Consider the following 24,692-nt stretch of genomic DNA (forward strand, 5'->3'; position numbering starts at 1 on the left):
TCCCAGCTATCATCGGGCAGGAGGCGGGGTACACCCTGAACTGGTTGCCAGCCAACCGCAGGACACATACAAACAAACAACCATTCGCACTCACATTCACACCTACGGGCAATTTAGAGTCTCCAATTCATGCATGTTTTTGGGACGTGGGAGGAAATCGGAGTGCCCGGAGAAAACCCACGCAGGCACAGGGAGAACATGCAAACTCCACACAGGCGGGAACGGGGATTGAACCCCGGTCCTCAAAACTGTGAGGCAGACACTCTTAACCAGTCGGTCACCGTGCCGCCCCAAACAGGACAAAAAAATAAATATATATATATATATATATATATATATATATATATAATATATATATATATATATACATATTCTATACATAGTATATACGAGTATATGTATTTGTGTGTGTTAAATAGCACACATTTGTATATTGTTCTACTATAATGTTGAATTATACAAGTTTATACATTTTATTAACTGAAATTTAAAAAATATAATAAAATAAACAAAGATGTAAGAAGGCTAACAGCTTTCTAATGACGTCCTGTTTCTAATGTAAACTGTGATAGTGTTCAAGGCTTAAAAGGTTATGATTTAAAACCCACGGTTGCCACAAACATTACTGTACACAGTCCATCAGGTTGTCACAGTGCCGTAGGACTCTGCTTTAGTTTTTCGCTTTGCTTCTTTTTGTGCCGTAAGTGTTATTTAAAGTTTATTTTACGCTTAAACAACCTTGTTTAAAATGTAAGGTGATTTTTGGGTCCTGATTAATGCGAAGCGCTACCAGTTTGATATCCAATTCAAAAATAACAAATTTGTTCAAATCAAATTTAAGTATATGTTATTAATAATAATTGATAGTCATTGTTGTGGAGACACTAATAATGTTAAAGATTTCTCACAATAAGTAACAACAATGACTTAACACTGCAGGAAACAGACATTTCAGTGTGCACCACTTTATTTCTATAAATCGCAATGTCCCATCACTGGTGAGCTATTCTTAGAACATGCCTGGAAATAGTTGGGCTCGACTCAACACACAGTTGGGGCTCCGGTACCAGTCTTCTGGAGAGGGGTTGGACTCTCTTCCACGCTGAAGATGCCCATTGGGAGAGGTGCCAAGCAGGTGTGGGCATACTAACTGCCCCCCGGCTCAGTGCTTGTATATTTGGGTTCACCCCAGTAGACAAGAGGGTAGCTTCCCTCCGCCTTCAGGGGGGGAATGGCTCCTGACTGTTGTTTGTGCCTTTGCACCAAACAACAGCTCTGAGTACCCGTCCTTCTTAACATCCTTGGAGGGGGTGCTAGAAAGTGACCCAGCTTTGGACTCCCTCATTCTTCTGGGGGACTTCAACGTTCACATGGGCAATGATAATGAGAAATGGAAGGTGTGACTGGGAAGAATCAATCTACAGTATGCTCCTACACTCACCTATAGTCACCAGCTGTGGGTTGTGACCGAAAGAACAAGATCACGGATACAAGTGGCTTAAATGAGTTTCTTCCGCCAGGTACACACACAAAGATTTTTCAATTAAAAAAAAAAAAAAGATGTTTTATTTGCTACAAACCCCACACATAATGACAAAAAAAAATTGGGCATTCACAGCAGTTTCGGTCGCCGTGTGTGGTGTGCTCTGAGAATCACAGGAGACCACACACAAAGATTCTATTGCACCGTCGAGCTTGAGGTCTCGCGTGATCACATGTAATCTCACAAAACCAAAGAATAAGAAACACTTGCAGATACGCGGCAATGTTTCCTGAGTGTTCCGGAAGGTTGCCGAAGCCGAGTGCCTTGTAAAATGGTGATGTCCTCAAAAATCTACTTGCTTTTGAAAATAGCTTGCTGTCTGAGAAACCCACTTTTATACATAAAACAACATCGGGTAAGACATTTTTGTTTTCATTCACGGTCGCTTGCGTGGTCCTCAGTCTTGGGTGCTTCCTTAATTGGCTACATTCTGTTCCACATCATCATTCTCGGCGTGATGACTTGAGAGAAGTCAGCGTTCCCCACACACATTAAGAGTTTTGGTCCTAAATATTGAACACGTACATTATTTAAGATTGTTGGCCCCAACTTGTTCCGGACCCTAAAATTGGAACGAATACACTCTTAACACACATCAGACCTAAGGACAATCGTATAGGATAATCCTATAAGACATACGATTGTCTGGCATTTGACTTGGTTGGTCTCCAATTGTCTTTATGTGTGTATCGGGCCTGAGAGATAGGGTGAGAAGCATGGTCATCTGGGAGGGGGTCACAGTCGAGCCGCAGCTCCTCTGTATTGAGAGGATCAAGATTAGGTGGCTCGGGCATCTGCTTAGGATGCCCTCTGGATGAGGTGGACGGACGACGGACGGACGGACGGACGGATGGATGGATGGATGGATGGATGGATGGAGAGAGGGTGGGAGGAAGGGAGGAACAGAGGGCTGGAGGGATGTGGGCTGGATGGATGGATGGATGGATGGATGGATGGCATATACAGTACTCCTGTGTTCCTCTGTCATGAGACTTATATTGGATATTGTATTTCGAGTCTATCTACCGCCATCATTGGCTCCCTAAATGTTATGAAAGCTATTATAAGGGCTTTTTTTTTTCCAGTTTTGTTGTTTTTGTTGTTGTTAAGGCAATCCAAAATGCAATGGAGTCTTCATTGGCCTGTGCTATACTCCAACATGCATATAGGCAGACCAAGCAACAGAAAGAGGTGCTATAACTTCAGTGACTGAAAAGTTTGAGCACTCTTGACTTCTCGTTTTTTGTCATGGAAAAGAAGATGTCGCACAGATGCATTGCATTATTTTAGCATGATACATTCAAAACAACATATTCTGATGATTCTGACCCTTCCACTACAATCATGGAGAGTTCACTGCCTCATCAAATAGAAATAAGCACATGAATACAAACGCTGACATATTGTATGCAGATTTCTCAAGCTGAAGCTGAAGCACAGCACAGCCTTTCAATTTCAACATGCTACTCATTTGAAATTCATACACATTCACTCATTTCCCCCAAAATAGTGCCTTACTTTGGCAGTAGCTTCCTTGATCGATAGATTCAATGCCTGCTCCTGTTCTTGGAGTCTACAAAAAGGAAATAAAAATGTTACTGGACAATCAAATGGGTAATTTAATTGTTTTGTTTACTTCATCTACAAATGATTTTGTCTTGCATCTGCCCATCTGAAGGTTATCATGGAAATGTTATCATTCAAGACAGTTTCTGACTTTCTTAAGGTTGAGATAAAAGTTTTATTGCACTTTTCACACAGCAGTGATAACTCTACACACTGAAGAGGTGTTTTACACAGACCAAAGTTATTGAGCACTGAGTCTAAAAAATTGTATTGTCGTGCTATTTATGTTAAATAAATTAACTCAACCACACAAACTGATCCAGCATGTATAATACACTTCAGTGATTCATGCTTTCAATTTCTATGGTGAAAAACATGGGCCTTATTGACTGACCTATTACTGTAGATTAGTGTGTGAAACGTTGAATGATATTTCAATGAATGATGTCATTACTGAGAGTAAACATGTAAACATGACCGACTAGTGAGGTTGCATGATTCGATGCTTGCGACAGTAGTAAGCAGTAATAATTTAGTAGCTAACAAAACAAAGCATACAATAGCAGCGTACATTTTTTTAGGAGCAAGTTGACGGTCATCTTTCACCAACCGAGGAAAAAAAATCTTGACGGGCTTGACCTGCTCTTTTTTTCCATAAATGCAAAACTGCAACACAATCATCTTGCTGACCTGAATTACAGCACATTGAGATTTGCAGCTGAATGCCCAATCTAGGTTTAAAATTTCAATCAGTTCTGAGAATAAATGCATTCCGTCTGAGTTGAGAGTATGTCAGATATGAAATTATGCCAGTGATGGTGGGTCACACCACCAGGAAGGTGATCACTATAATTTACGTCTTTCTAATAAGTGGCGAGACAGAGGCATCCCAGAGTGCTTTTTTGTGAGCAATTACCATTCGAGATGCAAAGTAATCTTTTGCATCTGAGGAAAAACATTAGCATTTACAGCAGTTTCAAGCAGCTGTGAGAGAAGAGTTCTTGGGGATGTAAAAGAATAGTGTCCCTGTACAGTATATTCTCTCTACATCTGAAATTTAATCATCCATCCATCCATTTTCTGAGCCGCTTCTGCTCACTAGGGTCGCGGGCGTGCTGGAGCCTATCCCAGCTATCATCGGGCAGGAGGCGGGGTACACCCTGAACTGGTTGCCAGCCAATCGCAGGGCACATACAAACAAACAACCATTCGCACTCACATTCACACCTACGGGCAATCAAAATAAAATTAAATCAATCAAATATTCACACGACAGTACTATGGGAGACATTTTTGACTCACTTATGTACATGTACCAAACATTTTATTTGGTACGCCTGAGCAATCCATTGAGATCCAAGTTTATATGAGGAGTGTCAGAAAAGCTCCAGGACTGGTGTCATAAAAGCTATATTTCAAAACCAAACTACTAGTTTTTCCCTTCAATGTAATCTCCCCGGAGTGTGACACATTTCCCAGCCTTCTTTGCCACACCTGCAAGCACTCCTGGAAGTTTTCGTCTGGGGTCCTCTGCAGCTCCGTTGTAAAGGCCATCTTGATGTCATCCACATCTTCAAATCGGATCCCCTTGATCGTGGGAAAGAGTGAAAATCACATGGCGCCAGGTTCAGTGAGTCGGGAAGTTGTTCCAACATGGCGAGGTTCTTCTCAGCCATGAACTGGCAGATGCTCAGAGCGCATAGTAGTGGTGAACCAGCCAGTGTTGTCCTATGGTACAACTCTCGCCTCTTCTCAAGCACTGAACGAAGCAAAAACCGCAGCTCTTTGGAGAAGTGCTGATTGATCGTCTGGCCCAAACTTAAGGGGAAAAGTCGTAGTTTGTACTTGTCCTGGAGCTTTTCTCAAACACCTCGTACATTCTGTGCACCAACACTTTATTAACTAAATCGCGTGTATGTTGTGTTATCGTGGTGAGTGAATACTTTACAACCAATAGTAGGTGTAAAATTAACCTCTTCATAGCCATTTAAATCTATATGTGCAACACAATACCTGTTTTTCTCTTTATTTTTCACTTGTCTGCGTACATACTGTAGTATGACTTACTGGCAAAAGACAACTTCATTACAAAAACACTGTTCGATGACTATGACATGAATGTATCAGGGAAGGAAGACTCCAGCTCTGTACTGACATATAACCAACTAAAAATGCTCATTTGATAATGAAAAACATGACACACGTTAACATGTATGGCCGGCTGCCTGCAGAGTTGTCACCACAGCTGACAGTTCGCTAGCACCTTCATCAGGTAGCTGACAGTACTGCAGGAATTGTACCAACTGTGAGGGGTGAGGGAAAACTGAGCTACGGACATCTGACTGAAGAGACAATACTGTTGCTCGTTACTCTTTAGCATTGCTTAACAGCAGCTTTTAGCCTAAATATTCAACACTTATTTTCTCCAATAGTTCTTTTTAAAAATGTGATCCTGATATCACATCCTGTGGAGTTTAGATGTGCAATTTGTCACATCCCTAACATAACCAAATATTTACATATTATCTCACCTGAGCATGGAAGCAGGAGGAGAGACCGAGATCTGGATGCGGTTCTTAGACATCACAAGATCATGAAGGCTTTGGCTCATGTCTTGGAGCTGTACCGTGGTGCAGCTCCTCAGCACAGAGCCCTCCAGCTCCTCAGCCTCCATCTGCTGCTCCTCCTGTTGGATCTGCTGGTCCAAACATCGACTGCGATCCTTTAGCTCCGCCAGTCTCTGCTGCAGTTCCTTGATTTCCTCCTGCATTGAAATCATGTACAGAACTTCACCAAGCCACAGTCGGATTGTGTTATTTGCATTCTCAATGCTGGTATTTGAGTTTCACCTCAACCAATTGTGACAACAAGTGTAAAAAATAAACATCTTGGAGGAGATGTCAATACACTGAATGTGACCTTCCTATAAAAAGACTCTGAACATTTAATTTACAATTTTGGGTCAGATATTGAGCAGCACTCGTGATTAGCACATCTGCCTCACAGTTCTGAGGTACGGGATTCAAATCTTGGCTCTGGCCTTCCTGTGGGCAGTACTCATGTTCTCCCTGTGCTTTTGGTTTTCTCCAGGTACTCTGGCTTCCTTCTACATTCTAGCTGGCGACCAGTCCAGTGTGTAGCCTGCCTCTCTCGCCTTGGGATACGCGAGTACATATACCAAGCATCGGAACCGGCCTTATTTCAATGTATCATGTCCTCCTGAAGGCTGCCGAGACCCGCCACTGATACTGAAGGCAAAAAAAATCGGACATCGAGTAAGCCCTCCTCGCCAGTAGTTGGTAGTATACTGCAGAGGTTTGACACGTCGGCAAATCATGTGCATGAGAAAGTGTTAGAGGTTAGTAAAAGAGAACAAAGAAAAGTCGCGGTCCGGGTATAACCTGTCGGCCGTACAAACCTCTAATGCCCTGTTCTTTTATTCTGGTCTAGGTAATACTTCAATGATTAGGCCAGAAGGAAAGTTTAACAATTTATTCGAAAATACAAAGTCAAACAATAATGTTGGAGAAGGTTCAGCGCTGGGTTCTCCTGCACGTGGCTCAGAACAGCATCCGTACGGAAGCTTGAGCCTGCTTGTTTTGTGGCCAAAACTGCTTCCCGTCGTGACGTCATGCAGTCTCGGACCAATCCTAGCTTCGCCTCAGTGTATGAGGTCCATTCGGAAATTCAGTCCGATGCTCCCATCGCGCCCCGAGACCGCAGCACCCAGAGACAGAGCGTCCTCCACGTTCTATAACTTTACTAATAAACGTGTTGGCTATTGCTAGGGATACGTCAGTACATCCACCATATTGAATGTGTCAGTTTTACTTGTATCGAGTGGCACACACACTAACAACGCTCTGAGTTCCCGAAGGTTCCAGGATGTGGAGAGTGCGCCCGGAGTGAACTTCCCAATACACCCTATGATGATATGATGTTGTGTGTTTGTTGTGTCGGTGCAATTAAGTGTAATGCAATTATATGTTTATAAGGATATCACAGACATGCAAACACCAAAGGCATGAAAAAGGTGACCAAAAAATAATTTTAGGTGGGGTCTGGGGGGAATCCCCCGGGCCCCCGCAGTTTTTTTAAAATTATTATTAGAACATAAATTAAGCAATCTGGAAGACTCTAATGATTACAATAAGGCAAAATAATAATAATAATAATAATAATAATAATGATTATTCAAGCAGAAAAACTTATTTACACCGCTCAAGTACATGTTGATGTACAAATTTAAGATTATAATTAAATTTGCCTCATTTCTTTCTTTCGCTTTGCTTTTTTGTTCTGGCCTCCAACTTGAGCCAGGCCCAACTCTACCTGCACCTGATGCCTGCTTCAAGCTGTGCCACATGAATAGCATCCTCCTCTTTAAGCACTCTCATTCTGGAAAAGAATTGATGACAATCATTGTCTGTTTCACTTCATTTTTCACTATTACCAACTTCAGAGGCAAATCACAAACGCATCCTCCAGGAAAATATTAAGTACAATATTTTTCTGTTTTTATTGGCCATTTCTGAATTTGAAGTTAGTTCCATCTGTGTTGTGACATAATCCTTAACAGCGCTCCAACGCTTATTACATTTAACGTTAACATCAATAAACTAATTAGATAATTGTAACCGTGTTTCCTAATTATTACAAAATGTACTAGCGGATCAGCTGTTGTCACCGATGTTACGTGTGCTTTGCGGTTTCACTTGGGACCACAACCGTGGCCCTGACTCGCGGCACCTCAAAATACAAAAGACCAGGGCCACAAATACAACACTGGCTGATCTGATGAACAAAAATGTTGCTAAAACATAAGAGTAGCAATAGAGGATGTCCGCTCCAGAGGTGGGTAGAGCAGCCAAACGTCCTCAAAAGTAAGAGTACTGTTACTTGACACTAATGTGACTCAAGTAAAAGTAAATAGTAGTCCTCCAAAAAATTACTTGAGTACGAGTAAAAGGTACGCAGTGAAATTATTATTAATAAGCGGGGCAGGCTTATCTAGTGTGAATACGGATGTCCGGGAAGCCCAATGGAAGACGTGTGAGGTCATGTGACTTTCTTATGTCGTTTGATTGGCAACTACTTTTGTCGGGTGCGCGGCAAGCTACGCAGACGTGCTGCGCGGGACAATTCGTCGGTCACGTGATGCAATGCAGCCGACAACGCCCGCGCGACCGCGGGAGTATAAAGAGGCCTTAAGTGTGCAGCCAGTAATTTCTATCAGAAGAAATTAAGGTCTTTGTTCACAATTATCTGCTATTGTGTTAAATAAAATTTGACGTACCAAAAATACTAGTGGTATCGGTACTCTGTATCGGTGAGTCCTCGAATGAATAATCGTCCTGGTATCAGTCTGAAAAAAAGTGGTCCTATCGACCATCCCTACTCTCACCCAAAGTAAGCTGGGAAAGGCAATGGCTCACCCCTGACCGTAATGAGGGCAAGTGGTGTTGAAAATGGATGGCTGGGTCAGATATTATCAAATTAAATACAATTCTTGAAAAATATTTGACTGCAATTAAATGGCGCCTCTCACCTAAGGTTAGCTGGGATAGACTGCGATGGCTAGATGGATGGATGGATGAAAAAAAATCTAAAGATAAAAAAAAAATCCCTTAATATTTCATAACTTTAGTTAACAATTTAGTAACAGATTCCCCAACTACAAACACGGACACAGCAGGAAGGTATCAAAATAACTTTTCAAAACAGAGATTGGGCTAACCATAGCAGTGGTACATTACCTAAAGGATGGAGCCACACTAATTTCATTCAGTTGATTGTTTCGTGCAAATTCTGAAGGGAAGGGGAAGAAGACAAAATAAATTTGACAAATCTGGGTTTACTTTTCCAAGCCATACCAAGTCGTGCTGAACTCTAATGCTTGGATGAAAAAGGGCTTCAATGGGATCATAATGTGCTGTAAGGAGTATTGGTATTAAAGCATTAAACATGCAAATTGCACAGATGAGGCATTAATGATATTTAAAAGAGCTATGACAGTCTGTGTGCTATTTGAACTAAAATTACCTCGACTGTTCGTTTTTCTTGTATGAAACGATCTCGGCTGCGCACTGCGTCCGACCGCTCTCCTGCATCGAATTCTGCTCCTGATCTGCTTGACAAAACAAAACACAGTCACCTCTGCAAGCTTTGATGGAAACAGAGAGCTTGGTGTCTGACTATGCCCCCAAGGTCATCTTTATCATTGAAAGTGTTTTCCTCAATCTCTGTCAGACGGGGGTCATCTAAAAAGAAAGATGAACTGCATGCTAAGCTTTGACTTGTTTTGCTTTAGTGTGACGTGTAGTCATTTCAAAACAGCATATCTGAGAGAAAAGGGAAACACGAAACTATTGTGTTGGAGCTTTAAGCTACATTTCAGGATGTAAGCAGCAGAGCCCCTGCTAGATTTCCTTCCTGTCACAAGAGTTATGTTGCACAAATCTCTATCTCTGCCTGGTTTTAGAACATTTACTGGAGGGAAGAACATCCTCTTGAACAGGATGAAAAAAACAGGGGACATTTGGACTATTTTTATCTGAAACCATTGATTGTGTTTACTGTGATAAAACAACAACTGAACATATAACAAAATAACAACTCTACATATGTGCATAACTATTCAGTTATGCACATATGTAGAGTCACGTGTCAAGGTCACAAAAGCAGGTCATTACTGTGTTTACACGAATACAAAGCATTATTTTGTGCTGGTAAAAGAATACGAATAGTAGCGAACAGATCACAATGTTTCTCTCTTTATTAGACTTTACTGTTCTTACTTTGACATAGTAATTTATAATGAACTATTTTAATGTCTATTCTGGGAACTGGGAACTTGAACTTGCAAACTGCATAGAAAGTTTCAGGAATAAATGGAAGTCTAGAGCAGGAAGGCGAACTATGGTTAGCACGTCTGACTCACAGTTCTGAGTTTCAGGGTTCAAATCTCAGCTAAGGTGGCTTAGTGTGTGGCGATTGCACAATTTCCCATGTTTGTGTGGGTTTTCGCCAGGTACTTCTCTGACTCCCTCCTGTATATTCAGTTTAATTAAAGGCTCGTGTCCATACTGTAGGGTCGAATATGAGTCTGAATAGGTGTTTGACTATATGTGCCCTGCTTTTGGCTAGGAATCAGTTCATGGTTTACCCAGCCTTTCGCCCAAAGTCACCTCAGTCATATACTGCAATTCACTTGCAACCCTAATGAAGACAAGGGCTACAAAAATAGATGAATGGAAAATTAGCAAAATTGAAGTGCAGTGGAAAAAAAAAAATTCCCGCGATGAGTGTGTCTGCGAGTGTGTCACAAATGACTGACACTTTGTCAGTCACAAGGTTACTTGTATATCTTAGGCCTGGTACACACAAAGATTTCAACAGTTTTGGTTGTCGTGTGTGGTGTGCTCCGAGAATCTCAACACAGCAGACCACACGCATCAAGATTCTATTGCACCGCCGATCTCAAAATCTCACGTGATCACACGTGAGCTCGCAAAACCGAAGAAGAAGAAACACTTCTGGATGCGCGCGGATGTCTCCCCAGTGTTCCCGAAGATTGCCAGAGCCTTGTAAAATGGCGATATTCTCCAAAAAAAAATAAAAAATAAAAAATAAAAAAATTAAAAAAACTTGCTATGGAAAATACTTCTTGCCGTCTGGGGAACCCACTTTTATACATAAAATGACATTGGGACATTTTTGTTTTCATTTACAGTCGTGGGCGGCATGGTGGAGGCTGGTTAGCACATCCGCCCCACAGTTCTGAGGACCTGGGTTCAAATCCGGCCTCGCCTGGTTGGAGTTTGCATGTTCTCCCCGTGCCTGCGTGGGTTTCCTCCAGGTACTCCGGTTTCCGTCCACATCCCAAAAACATGCATGGTAGGCTAATTGAAGACTCTAAATTGCCCGTAGGTGTGAATGTGAGTGTGAATAGTTGGTTGTTTATATGTGCCCTGCGATTGGCTGGGGACCAGTTCGGGGTGTACCCCGCCTCTCATCCAGAGTCACCTGGGATAGGCTCCAGCACGCTCCTGACCCTCGAGAGGATACGTGTTATGGAAATTGAGTTTAGGTAGTAAATATTGAATATGTTCATTATTTAAGATTTTCGGCCCCAACCTTTTTCGGACCCTAAAATCGGAACGAATCCACTCTTAACATACATCAGACCTAAGGACAATCTTATAGAATAATCTTATAAGATTTAAGATTATCTGGCGTTTGACGTGCTTGGTCAGGAAGGGGCAAAATCGGCACAAAAACAGGCCAACTGTCTTTATGTGTGTACTGGGCCTTATTAGAGGCACAAGATGGAGCCGGAGACGGCTGATTTTTTTCACAGATCATATTTGTACTACTGTCAAGTCTAAATGACTGCTTCAACAAACAAAAAATGTTTTTGAATTGCAAACTCCCTCTTTAACTACTTACTTACTACTTTTATATATTCCACATCCATGCTTTTGTTTAGACAATCAATTAAAGAATTTGCAACTTTGAATACTATATTTGCAAAATTTCCAGGAAAACTTCCAAAGGAAAGTTTCTGTAACATGTCCTAAAATCTACTGACAAATGTCTGCAAAAGTTACAATTAATTTGTGGAGACTGGAGTGACCAGTAAGCTTGGTTCTGCACATATTATTAACATACACATCAGACTCCTTGGTTGACTGACCTGGGCTGACTGCTATCTGCCCTGTGGAGGGCGCTCTGCACAACCTCTCTGAGTCTCTGGAGGAACAGAGCCACGCTGGGCTGTCTGGACGGTAAACCCAGCTTCAAAGCTCCTCGCTCCTTGTACAGCTCCTCCAGCTTTTTCCCAAATCGCTCAGCTGGAAAGGCACACACACACATGCACAATCTTGAACTTCAACAATACAGTCATACCAGAAGGTAAATGTGGACATTGCATGCAAGTATTTATTTATTGGATTTTTTTTGCCTAGATTTGTTGATATAACAAGACTGCAGACATCACGCCTCAATTAAAAATCGGATTATTTGCACATTGTCACATTGAGAAATTAAGAAAAATTGATCATTTCATATCTATAAACAAACAAAAATCCATCCTTTCTCTACAATATTGTTTCTCAACTGTTGTCTCCCTGGGACCCGTATTTTTCTATGGTCGCTAAATTGCGACCCACTTACAGAAGTTAGGAACAATAAGGAATGTATTGTTCAAAAAAAGCCTTTCAAAACATGAAAATCATATTTTTATTATTTTATTTTTTTATTTTTAAACAACAAGTTGCGGATACTGTTCATCATCCTCCATGAACCAGGAAGTAGCCTGCTAACTAACGAGCAGATGGACAAATACGGACGCTTCACATTTGTTTTTTAGAGGTTACAGAGGAGGTATGTGTTCCACTGAGTGTCCATCCATCCATTTTCCATAACACTTATCCTCACTCGGGTCACGGGCGTGGTGGCGCCTATTTCAACTGGGGTACACCCTGAACTGGTCGCCAGCCGATCGCAGGGCACATATACACAAACAACCATTCGCACTCACAATCACACCTACGGGCAATTTAGAGTCTTCAATTAACCTAGCATGCATGTTTTTGGAATGCGGGAGGAAACCAAAGTACCCGGAGAAAACCCACGCAGGCACGAGGAGAACATGAAAACTCCACACAGGCGAGGACGGATTTGAAACCGGGTCCTCAGAACTGTGAGACAGAGGTGCTAACCGGTCGGACACCATGCTGCCCCCACTGGGTGTCACTGTAGTTATATATGGTCTCTATAATCATTACAAACAGCAACAATTCAGCTTTAAAATTTTGCACAGTACTGTATGTCCTCTGCAGTGCAACTACTTGAAGGTGAAAATTATGACGTTTTCAGAAAAAAATATAACTATTTGTTTTTTTTTTATATACTACTCTTTGGTTTTCAAGGCGTCCTGATGTCTTTACTACTACATGTAATAGGTAGAGCTGGGTGCTTTGGGAGTACATATATCTGCAGGAGGCCAAAAGCAGATGTTGGTGTAGCTATTTCAGTCACAAGGTCCAAGAAATAGGTCAGAAATTAGACCTTTCCTCTATGTGTCTCTTGGCCCATAACTTGGTCAAACAAGGTCTTCAAAGTACAATTAAATCAAAAATCAAAGTACAATTAAATCATATTAGATTTGAAGACCCAGAAGGACCTCTCTTGTGAACACATTTCTAATATACCTTACTGCCTAAATTCAGTTATATTAGTGTCATCTCGGTCTGTTTCTGTAAGTCACTAAAGTCGGTCAAAGGTTCAGTGTGTCATGACATTCTTTTAACTGTTTTAGGTCCAGAGACACTGCGTTATCACATTTCATCATTTTCTAAAACTAATTCATCTACCAAGAAAACCCCATCCTTTCTTCATCATCTTTAATATGGACATCTAAAGGTTTGGATCCAGAATGAACATGATGTTTGGTCTGGATATGTATCCCTTTTAGCCAGAAAAGGGCCCTTTTTTCTGTACTCTGACCTCCTTTCAGGAAATCTAATTAGGAGAGGCAATTACTGCAGAAAGAACAGATTGTGTACACAATTCTAATATCAATTTAAGCAAGATATTGTTTCATTCTGTACTTTTCTGGTACAGCTCGCCTTATAGGCTGGCCTACGGATTGACTGAAAAGTTCACCTGCATCATAGTCATCATCCACAATGGCTTTTTGCTGCAGTCTCTGGAGCTTTAACATCATGGACTCGATCTGAGCAAGAAACACAGAATCAAGAAGAATAAAATGACCAAGTGGTCCAGCGGGCAATGCCCTTTAAACAATCAGTGAAGGGTCAAATATTTGTGAAAGGATAATGACCGACAGATCACAGTGACATAATGAGGGTGAAATTCTTTAGTCAGTCATTCAAGATTAACGTTAAGATTTTTTCCTCAAGAGATGGAAACATTCCATTGTGGACTATTATTAGGATGATATAATTTACTGTTTAAACTGCTTCTGCTCAATGTCAAGTTGGAGTTCAGAACCATCTACAGAATTTGTCACACTGTTAATTCAAGGGATTTTCAAATAACGACACATTTCTTCAAATGAAATTGAGGGTAGTATTACAGAAGTGTTATTACTTTTTATTTACTTTTTTTAATGTGAATCTGAACTATTAATAGCAGTTAGCTCAGGTGAGTTTAGCTTAGCATGACAGTAAAAGGAGGGTGGCTAATTTTTTTTTCATATACTGTGAAAAATAGCTTGATTTCTCATCATGTACTCATGTCAATAATAATTTGAAGTGTGGTTGCGAACAAACAAAGTTGTAGCTACACTTGTTTTTTTCTTTTTTTCTTTTCTTTTTGGGCTTCACGCTACGCTATGCTAGTCTGTTGCTACTTCCAGCGAAAACTAATTCACCTATTTCCAAATAGCAGGTTGCCATGTCACTGTCTTCAAAGTAATTTAAAATGAAGTTGACAGATAAAGCCAAATTAGTTTAGTTTTGTGGCTAAATTAAAATTTGGAAATGTTTGCTATGAATATTGCGCATTAATATTGCATAAGTAATTTTATTGTTACAATATCGTATTGTAATATTTTGCCAGACTGTTTGGCATCATAAGATCACACACAGTGCATCCTGGCAATCACTTAAGGGTGGTATTAACAGGGCTGTGTGGGTATGCCTCGCGTTACAAACATATAGCTATTAGTACTACTATTGACTAGAAACTTCAATAAAAAGTGTGTCTTCAACCACCTTAGTGTGCGTTCGGTTGTTGTGGAGGCAGTTTTGTAGAACGTGGTCATACTTCTTGATCAAATTGTCCCAGCCTTGGTCAGAAGAGGGTGTGGCGCTCTCGTATCCCGACGTGACTGAGGATGCAGAGGCGGTGTCTGAGTCAAGTGACAGTGAAGAGGTGATTTCTGTATCCAGGCACTGAAAGCCGCCGTCGGGGACGGAAGCTGACACCTCCCTGCTCCCCCACACATGTTCCCCCCAAAATCGTCCACCTAACGAGAGTGTCTCCCTTTCTTCATGGCTGCTTAGGTTAGAGTTGGAGGTGACCTGGGAGGACGGTTTTGACTCAGACTGATCAGGAAACAACGATGCTGGTTTAATTTGAGAGAAATTAGGCACTTCTGTGGCTTGAAGGTGTGGGTCACGTGCTAGTGTTGCAGGGGCCGTGAAAGTCCTGAGAGACTGTTGAATGAAACTGAAGCTGGAACTAAAAGACTCTTCAGGGGTAGCTGAATGCTGGGGTACTAGGCTGTGGTTTAACATGTGTTCACTCTTTGGTTGACTGGATGCACCACTGAAGGCACTGTCGTTGGGGAAGGGAAGAGGAATGTCATGGGAGCTTTTTTCAGGTTGTGCAATGTTCATTGGAGATATTTTGACAGCAGAGGATATTATACCCTTAGTTTGACATCCACTCTTCCCATTCCTTATACAAATATCCCCATCTTCTCTTTCTTCCTTATCCTCCTCCTCCTCATCTTCCGGATCATCAGTAGTGCTTTGTGGTCTGGACTGCTCCCCTCTCATGTAGCCAGGCTTCCAGTGGAGCCTCTTACGGCCGACGCTGCCAGCTGTCCCTGAGGCTCTGCCACCTGTCAACACACAGATTAACCATTAAGCTGGACAACACGGTCAAGAGGTAGATAAAAAGCGGCTCAGAGACAACATCGAGGACACGCTATGCCAAGAACATGTGGCGCTGAATTACTCAAGAATGTGAATTCCCATCATTGTTAAAACTAAATGGGCTTCGTGTTTGAAAATAAATACACAGCCAGATGTGTGAGAGTTCCCACGGTCCTGCTCCAGCTGTTGGGAAATACCAAAAACATACAGACATCTCCAGTTAAACCACACCTAACCAGCCAGCTGAGAGAGTTGAATGTTTTTATTTTAAAACAATACCACTGCAGAACAGACATTCAGACACTTTGGTGCATACCTTTTGTCATCTGTGCAGAACATCCATCCATTCATCCATTTTCAACAGCGCTTATCCTGGTTAGGGTCAAAGGGCGCTGGAGCCTATCCCAGCTGACTTCGAGCGAAAGGCGGACTACACCCTGAACTGGTCGCCAGTCAGTCACAGTGCACATATAGACACGGACAACCATTCGCACTCACACCGTCCCTGAGTGGGAACTGAATCCACGCTGCCCGCATCAAAGTCAGGCGAGTGTACCACTACACCATCAGTGACTGTGCAGAACACAGTACACTATATTGACAAAACTACTGAGGCACACCTCTTAATCATAGTCATCACTCATGAATTTGACAAAGTTCTTACCAAGATATTTTGAACAATTCTATTGTTTCTGGTAACAGTTTGGGGGTGGTTATTTTCTGTTTTGGCAAAGTCCAAAAAGGCATGGTTGTTATTAAACACCTTTGGGATGAAATAGAACAGAGATTGTCACCTATCAGAGACCTCTGACACATTATACAGTATTAGCTTCCATGTTCACTTCCTGTAAGTATAACAGCCAGGCATCCCAGTACTTTTTCTCCTATTAGAGCAAATAACATGAATAAGTCCAGGCACTGTAACTCATAAATTGTGAAGGTCATTCGGGATCATAAAAGTCTGATTGAGGCAAGTTGATATTGTGTTCACTGTTCATGAAATACTGCAATGTTTTGTTAAAACTACTGCCAGAACTGTACCCTTACTTATATAGTGGTGAGTTGTGCCTTGAGATAGGAGTTTAATTCATTCCGTGACCACGCTCGTATCTCAGAACACTCGTATCATCTTTCCCCAATGAAATGAACGGAAATGCCATTAAGCTGTCCTAGTGTCCCCACCAAAAAAAATCACATATTTGTGTTTGTATTTTTAGTTTTTAATAAGGAAAATAGCACTCTATAATATTTTACTTTATAAAAAATATAGAGAAATACCATAATCAGATACAATATAAAGAATTAAACAGTTTGTGCACCATGTAATGCTGCAATTCAAATAATTGTGTTACTTCTTCTGATGTGCACCGGGAGGCAGTATAATGCAGTCATAAAGACACATACGAAGAAGAATAGTACGACTGCTAGTTATGTGACTCAGTAAGATGCTGTTTGATTTTGCACTGAAAACTGTTTACACATTGTTTGTTAATAAATGGTGCAGTAAGAATACAGATCTTTTTCTTAACATGATGAATAATTGTGATTCATAATCTTGATTACAATATGGGGTTTTAAAACAAATCTGTCCAAATCTCAGTTTGTAATAACAAAAACCTACGTTTCCATATGGACGAAAGGCCAAAATGTCAACGAATTGATCAAATGGAAAATATCATTGTATGTGTGGGCATAGCCTTCATCTGAAAGAGGATCATGATGATGAATAGTGGCTTGTCCTGACACCTGCTCCACATGATTATACATGTTGTGTGTAGGATTCAGCGACAGACACAAGCTTTAATGGCCCGAATCAACGGGCTCTTTGTGTGCAGCTGCACTGTTCACTTTTATTTCTGATTTCCGCCCACTCTCACACATTCTAAAGATACGGCGGGACACACTGACACAGACTTTTGTGCTGGATACAGAGGGGGCATTCTGTCATTGCAACACCCTTCTTGAAAACTCAACTATAAAGTCATTGTTTAACAGAATAGCAATTCAAAGTGATATATGGCATTTATATTTGTGCACTCTGACTGGAACTAAAATGGCAAGTTATTACGGGCATTATAGAATAACCACAGCACAACCCTGTGACCCGTCCCCATGATGTCAATGCTCAACCATGCCCATATGACTGTGGGGAGCAGAGGCAACAGGAAGCAGCATTTAGGGGAGTGTTGGGATATTACACTGAAATAGGAGAGTAAGTAAAAGGGTTTGCTCCCACTGTCCTCTCTGTCCACTGGGACCTCAAACTAAAGCTCAGGTTACTGCGTCTTTGTAAACGTGGCCACTGTTCCATAACAACTTATGTAACTTAACGCTTAGTTCTCAAGTCTAACTCGCCACCATGTGTTGTGATATTATATGCATCGCTGTATGGAGTAAAAAAAAAAAAAAAAAAAAAAAAAAGAACAAACAAGAGCTAATATAACAAAAGGGGAAGGGCTGTTGATTGCTGCGAAATAGCCATACTTCGATTACACAAAGAAGGTTCTTCCCAGTAAAAGGAAGGAAATGCCTCAGGGCCTCTTGTGTGTTGTATGTCTTTGATAAAGCCTTTTAGAGTTAGGACATTCACTGTTTCCTGCTGGGATTTGAGTTCAAACTATTTCCAGAGAATCCCAACAGAAAAATTAAAAAGGAAGAGACTCACCACAAGTGACTCCCACATTATCACAAGTCTGAGTGTAAGTGATTGCATGCCCAGAACAAGATGTGACCAAAATACTTGTTGGTCACTGTGTTTCAGTAAAATGGGGCCTGATTATTTACCTTTGCAGATAAAAGAGACCCAGTTTGCAGGCCTCATGTTAAACATTGTGTCCCATTGGTTGTTGAAAGTGCTTAAACCAAAGACGGGAGGAATGCAGAAAGGATCTCGTAAAAGCAATCGTTTGAGGAACCAACTCAGCAAGACACACACACACACATCAGCAGATCAGCAAATCCACATGTCAGCAGGCTCCTGAGAAGCAGTGTGCCTCTGCAGATGTGCAACACCACACCACTTGTGACCCCACACTGTCTGTCCGTCTGTTGATATAACTATCATGGCGTGTGATGAGGCATTCCTCCAAAATCAGCTCCCCACTTCCTGTATTGTCACATGAGGACCACAATCCATCAGTGCTTTGTTTCAGTACTGGGTAGACAAGGCATACAAGTACACACAAAAACACATTTTCTACTTGTTCCTACTGTAGTTGAATGTTGTTTACATCCCATTATCACAGATATACAATAGGGCAGAAAGGTCTATTACCCTCAAAATTATATTAAATGTTAAAAAACCAAATAATAAAAAAAATAATAATAATTTTAAAAAGTGGATCAATTATAGGGATTACTTTGATTTATTAATGTGAATAAAAGTGTTAAATACTTCAATTGGAAGTGGGTAAAATTGTTGGATGGGTAAGCCAAATAAATGGTAATGTGGGTCTTAACTCGATGAAATAGAAAATGTAAATAGCATTGGAAATAAATACATAAATAAATAAGGTACATTTTTATCATGCACACAAAAAGAAAAAGCCATATATTGTAATGTAATAACGTAGTGATAATTCAATAGTGGAGTGACTTTTGCCTCACAGTCACTCACAGTCAGGGGATCCAAGTTGGAATCTCTGTTGGAACAATACTGTATGAAGTTTGTATGTTCTCCGAGTGCTTGTGTGGAGTTTCTCCGGGTACTCTAGCATTTCTACGAACATACTTCTGAGGTCTAAATTGTCCATAGGTGTGAATGTGATTGTGAATGGTTGTTTGTCTAAGTACTTTGTGACTGATTGGTGACTGGGCTAGAGTGTACACCCCCTCTCGCCTAAAGTCAGCTGGGATAGGCAACTCTAATGAGTACCAATGGTATTAAAAAAAAAAAAAAAAAAAGGGAGGGGGTGTACTTTGAGGGACAGAATAAAAATGCTAGGAACCTATCAATCCCAATACTGTCCTGTAAAATAAAACCAGTACAATGTGGAACTATGTAAGATTAATAGTAAGGTCAGCCTTTTCCTTGCAAGTCAAAATATGATGAATTTATAACTCATCAAGTGTGGGAGGGAATGTCTTTGACCTGCGAGACCAGGATGCTTCACACTAAAAACCTCTGACACACAAAAAAGAATACAATGATTTGCAAATCCTATATTAAATTGAATATACTACAAAGACAAGAGAATATTTGCAACAAAAAAAACAAAAAAAATAACATTCATCAGTTTGAACATTAAATATCTTGTCTTTGTAGTGTATTAAATTGAATATAGGTGGAAAAGGATTTGTAAATCATTGTATTCTGTTTTTAACAGAAAAGTTTAAACACAAAAGATAACTATGCTTTCATGTCGGACGACAGAAATCCGAGAATATTTACTTTTGAGAGGCTGAAAGGATTTGGACAATTTTAAGTTAAACAATGACTCTAAACGATTAATCGACTATCAAAATAGTTCTTGATTAATTTGATGATGGATCAGTCGATTAATTGACCTCTAGTCACAGGTGACCTGGAGCCCGTCTCAGCTGACTTTGAGTCAGAGGCTGGGTACACATTGGCCTGGTCGCAACCAAAAAAACATTACCATTTTATTTGTTTTACACAACATCCCAAGATAGATGAATTAGATGATGATGATGACGATGTCTTTTCCAAGACCAAAAGTGTTCAAGTATGTTGTAAAAGTCAAGTGACAAAAGCGTGACATTTGTACCCCTTAAGTTACAACTTTTTTCTGCACAAGTTACAGTGTGAACAAGTGAAACGTCACTGACAGTACTGTATACATTACAATACAGTACATGCAGTACATCCATCCATTTTCTATAGCACTTGTCCTTATTAGGGTCACAGGCAGGGCTGTTACTATCAAATATTTTTAGAGTCGATTATTCTATCAATTAATCCATCGTTTACTCGAATAATCAGATAAAAATTCCTTTTGCATTAAAGTTTATACATCAAATAATTTTTCCCATTACTGTTTATTAACTGATTATTGTTGTTTATTTGATATTGTTTAATGATTAAACAAAAACAAAAAACAACAATTAAGCAATATTAATAGAGAGGGAGTGATGTACTCACCAACATTTTTGAAAATAAGAGCTACTTCTTGGGTAATGATTAATGTGAAGGGCTACTAGTTTGATATACACTTCTGAGGCTGCTTCAATTACAGGTTATTCATACTATTGCTGCAAAAAAATATGTTCATAATAGATTAAACTGACTGTAATTTTTTTCCATAAATTGATTATGATTCAGTTACTGGTTTGGTCCGTAACCTCAGAAAATAGGGAAAAATGTTAATCATTGTTTTCCAAACTTAAACCATCCATCCATCAATTCTCAACACTTCTTATTCTGTTCAGGGTCGCAAGGCGCCGGAGCCTATCCCAGCTGACTTCGGGCGAAAGGCGGACGACATCCTGAACTTGTCGCCAGTCAGTCACAGGGCACAAATAGACCCGGACAACCATTCGCATTCATTTTCACACCGTCACTGAGCGGGAACTGAACCCACGTTGCCCACACCAAACTCAGGCGAGTGCACCACTACACCATCAGTGACAAAGTTAAAGCAGATGTTTTCAAGTGTCTTATTTTGTTTAAACACAAAAGATAACTATGCTTTCATGTCGGACGACAGAAATCCGACAATATTTACTTTTGAGAGGCTGAAAGGATTTGGACAATTTTAAGTTAAACAATGACTCTAAACGATTAATCGACTATCAAAATAGTTCTTGATTAATTGGATGATGGATCAGTCGATTAATTGACCTCTAGTCACAGGTGACCTGGAGCCCGTCTCAGCTGACTTTGAGTCAGAGGCTGGGTACACATTAGCCTGGTCGCAACCAAAAAACCATTACACTCACATTCACAACAGTGGACAGTTTGGAGTCTTCATTGAACTTAGCATGCATGTTTTTGGAATGCGGGGTGAGGCGGAAATCCACGCAAGGACCAGAAGAACATGCTAATTCCCTAACCCTAACTCCAAATCTCAAACCATGAGGCAGATGTGCTAACTAAAGCCGTCACACTCATTCCAGTCACAGACAGGCCACACGGAAGTGATGGTTTTCCTCAGAGAGCTGTTATGACTGGGAAACCATATAAATGTATAATCACCTCGTTGTATTATTACTTATATAGTACATAACAAATTGATTGACTAAATTTGAAATCAGAAGTTAAGGAAAATAGTCTGTTGGACTATTGTTGAATTTATCTAAAAAGGGATCTCAATATTATTAAAAGTAAAGACAGTTTGCAAGTTTAGTCCAAATTTCAGCAAGACATGAAGTAGAAACACATGACTGTAGTGTTTATATTGATGTGCAGGGCCGGATCTGACCCACGGGCCTTGAGTTTGACCACTGTGTGCTATCAACTAGTACACCATCTTCCCCATACGGAAGAGCTATCCGTTTCCTAAAGCCCTTGTCCTTATGAAGGTCGCAGGTGAGCTGGAGCTGGAGCTGGAGCCAGCTGACTTTGGGTGAGAGGTGGCGTACACCCTGGACTGGTCGCCAGTCAGTGGCAGGCTACATACAAACAACCATTCACACTCACATTCGCAGCTATGTCCAATCTACAGTAGAGTCTTTAATCAATCTAACATGCCTGTTTTTGGAATGTTGGATGAACCCGGCCGGAGTACCCGGGGAAAACACACACAAGCACAACATTCGAACCCTGAACCTCAGAACTATACATAGGTACTAACCACTAGCTCACCGTTATCCTACTCCTTATTGTATGCTGTAACCGTTCATACACATTTGTATTTGACCTATTCAGCCTTTTTTGTCCCTCACAAAGGCTGCTGATATCCTCCTTCAGTAAGAAAAACTAAATAAAAAAATAAAAAAAATAATATATATATATTTTTTTTTTACCTTCCATGACTCCTTGGCTGTGGTGATGCAGGGAATTGCCGTGGCATTTCAGGCCCAACAATCCAGCAAACATGGCTCCATGAAGAAGAAGAAGAAGAAGAAGAAGAAGAAGACGAAGCAGCTGGTGGTCCAACAGTCGTGTGACGTCTAGCAGCTATGCACTGACACGGAGCATGACTGAGCTCACTTCCGCTGTGGAAAAAGTCGAGACTTCTTTGTTCAAAACTACCACTTCACAGAGCAACTTTTTGCTCCAGCACTTTAGTCCTTCGTAAACATTTATACAATCGGAGAGTTTAAGGGATTTTTCCGATGCAAAAGAGTAGTTCGGTTGCGTGTGAAGCGGCAGTCAATCCGAAGAAAAAGGATGGTCTTCTAAGGAATAACAATGTAATATCCGACGCGGTGATGAAAGGAGAAATAATTGGCAGTTTTACGTGATTGTCGATCATGCGGACCATTGATCCGTCGATGGGCGAGCCTTCCGTTAGTTCGTCGCTGCCCTATGTGGTGTTGGAGCTCCTACGCCGTGAGGAATTTGACTCCAGCTTCCTTCAGACCGCCTCAATTTCGCAGCAAGCATCCTATGAATGTTAGGAGACGCATCACCGCATTTCACGCTGCAGCTCTGCACACTCATTGTTGTATACTTTGAAAATGTTATATTCTGAACTTTGCAACAATAAAACTAGGTCTTAGTTTTTTGGTTGCTTTTTTACATTAAAAGTGAAATTATTATTATTTTTTAAGTCACTACGCTGTCAAACAAAATTAAGTATCACATTTACAAGGGAAGAACCATTGATACTCTTTAAAATTGATACTATTTCAATTGCTAGTTAAATTCAAAAAGTGAAACTCATTATGAAGATGCATAAAAGGCATTGGGAAAAAACTTTTCCCGAAAGCCAATTCCTATGCAATGTCTATAAAAATCCTTTTGATTGTTTCTATGAAATATTTTAATTTCTTGAGATGATCAAATTTGGGTTTTCATTACATGTAAGCTACAACCATGAAAAATTTGAAAAAATAAAATCATGAAATATTTCACTGTGAGTAGTGAATCTATATAATCTACAAGCTTCACTTCTGACTAAAAGTTTTCCACAAGACCGTATTCTGATTTATTGACATTGAATTGTATACAGTGTGGTCAGTCAGGTGTACCTGTAAAGTGTAACAAGTTACAAGGATTGCTAGGGTTCTAGTTCAAAGGATTGACAGCATATAAAAATACAGCATTTGTTTTTACATTGAGCCCATAATATAATGAACTTCAGATAGTTTTGCAGTAATGGCATAGAGGAGGAGAGCACAATCCTGAGACTGTGCAGACAATCAAGTCCTTCCATCCCTCTCTTCAGATTGGCCTCAAACTGATGGACAAATCACTGATGAGAGGCTCAGTTTCTCAGTTAAACAGGTGCTGCCGGCACTCCTTGGCCATGTGCACACTTTGGATAAGGACAAGATGTGGGCCAGCGCCGAATAAATGTCCTCGCCTTGCATGCAATCAGATCACCTCCTCCGTAGATTAGAAGCACTTAATGTCCTTTGACAAGCAAAGGCGATAACTGCTTACTTAGAGGACACTTCATGACCCGAGAGGTTATCAAGTTCAATTACTCTTAACAGAAGTTATCGCAACATAACTAATCCCCATATCCAGTTATAAAAAGGATGCGCTGCATACTGTAGATGGATGGATAGAAAGTTTGAGACTTCCCATTGAAAAGAAAGATTTTTGTCAAATTATCAGTGGATAAAAACAATGTTTATGATTCGACTCAGTTGTGGTTGATTGTGTGCACATTTGCAACCAATGGCCCCTAGGAGTACTTATGTAGCATATTAATTCTGAGAAAACAAGGTTTCCAAATAACTCTGCATTGTAATTTTGTACGTTAAATGAATAGCTCTGGCCATATCATTCAAAACTTGCTGCTTTAAAGCAACATCATGGACCGCTTGTATTGGATGCTCAGGTGTGCCCAAAGGCCTGTATTATTTTATCTCGTTGGGTCAGC

General features: G+C 40.5%; 1 protein-coding gene across 8 annotated transcripts in view; it reads right to left on the reverse strand.

Moving 5' to 3' along the window:
• The window catches only part of disc1 (DISC1 scaffold protein), a 62,188-nt gene extending 38,952 nt beyond the window's left edge, over positions 1-23,236 (reverse strand). For 5 of the 8 annotated variants that reach the window (XM_061789178.1, XM_061789177.1, XM_061789176.1 and 2 more), the window contains exons 1-7: positions 22,663-23,131; positions 14,851-15,704; positions 13,778-13,847; positions 11,805-11,961; positions 9,152-9,236; positions 5,641-5,873; positions 3,062-3,116 (exon numbers count right to left, since the gene is read on the reverse strand). In XM_061789178.1, the coding sequence (XP_061645162.1) occupies positions 3,062-3,116; positions 5,641-5,873; positions 9,152-9,236; positions 11,805-11,961; positions 13,778-13,847; positions 14,851-15,704; positions 22,663-22,735 (1,527 nt within the window). In that variant the 5' untranslated portion in view covers positions 22,736-23,131. Of the gene's footprint in view, positions 1-3,061; positions 3,117-5,640; positions 5,874-9,151; positions 9,237-11,804; positions 11,962-13,777; positions 13,848-14,850; positions 15,705-22,662 lie in introns of those variants that run through there. The other 3 variants (XM_061789175.1, XM_061789174.1, XM_061789179.1) reach the window with 3 other exon arrangements.
• Positions 23,237-24,692: the final 1,456 nt, after the last annotated feature.

The sequence above is a fragment of the Phyllopteryx taeniolatus genome, chromosome 11, assembly GCF_024500385.1.
Source record: "Phyllopteryx taeniolatus isolate TA_2022b chromosome 11, UOR_Ptae_1.2, whole genome shotgun sequence".
In the NCBI taxonomy this organism is placed as follows: domain Eukaryota; kingdom Metazoa; phylum Chordata; class Actinopteri; order Syngnathiformes; family Syngnathidae; genus Phyllopteryx; species Phyllopteryx taeniolatus.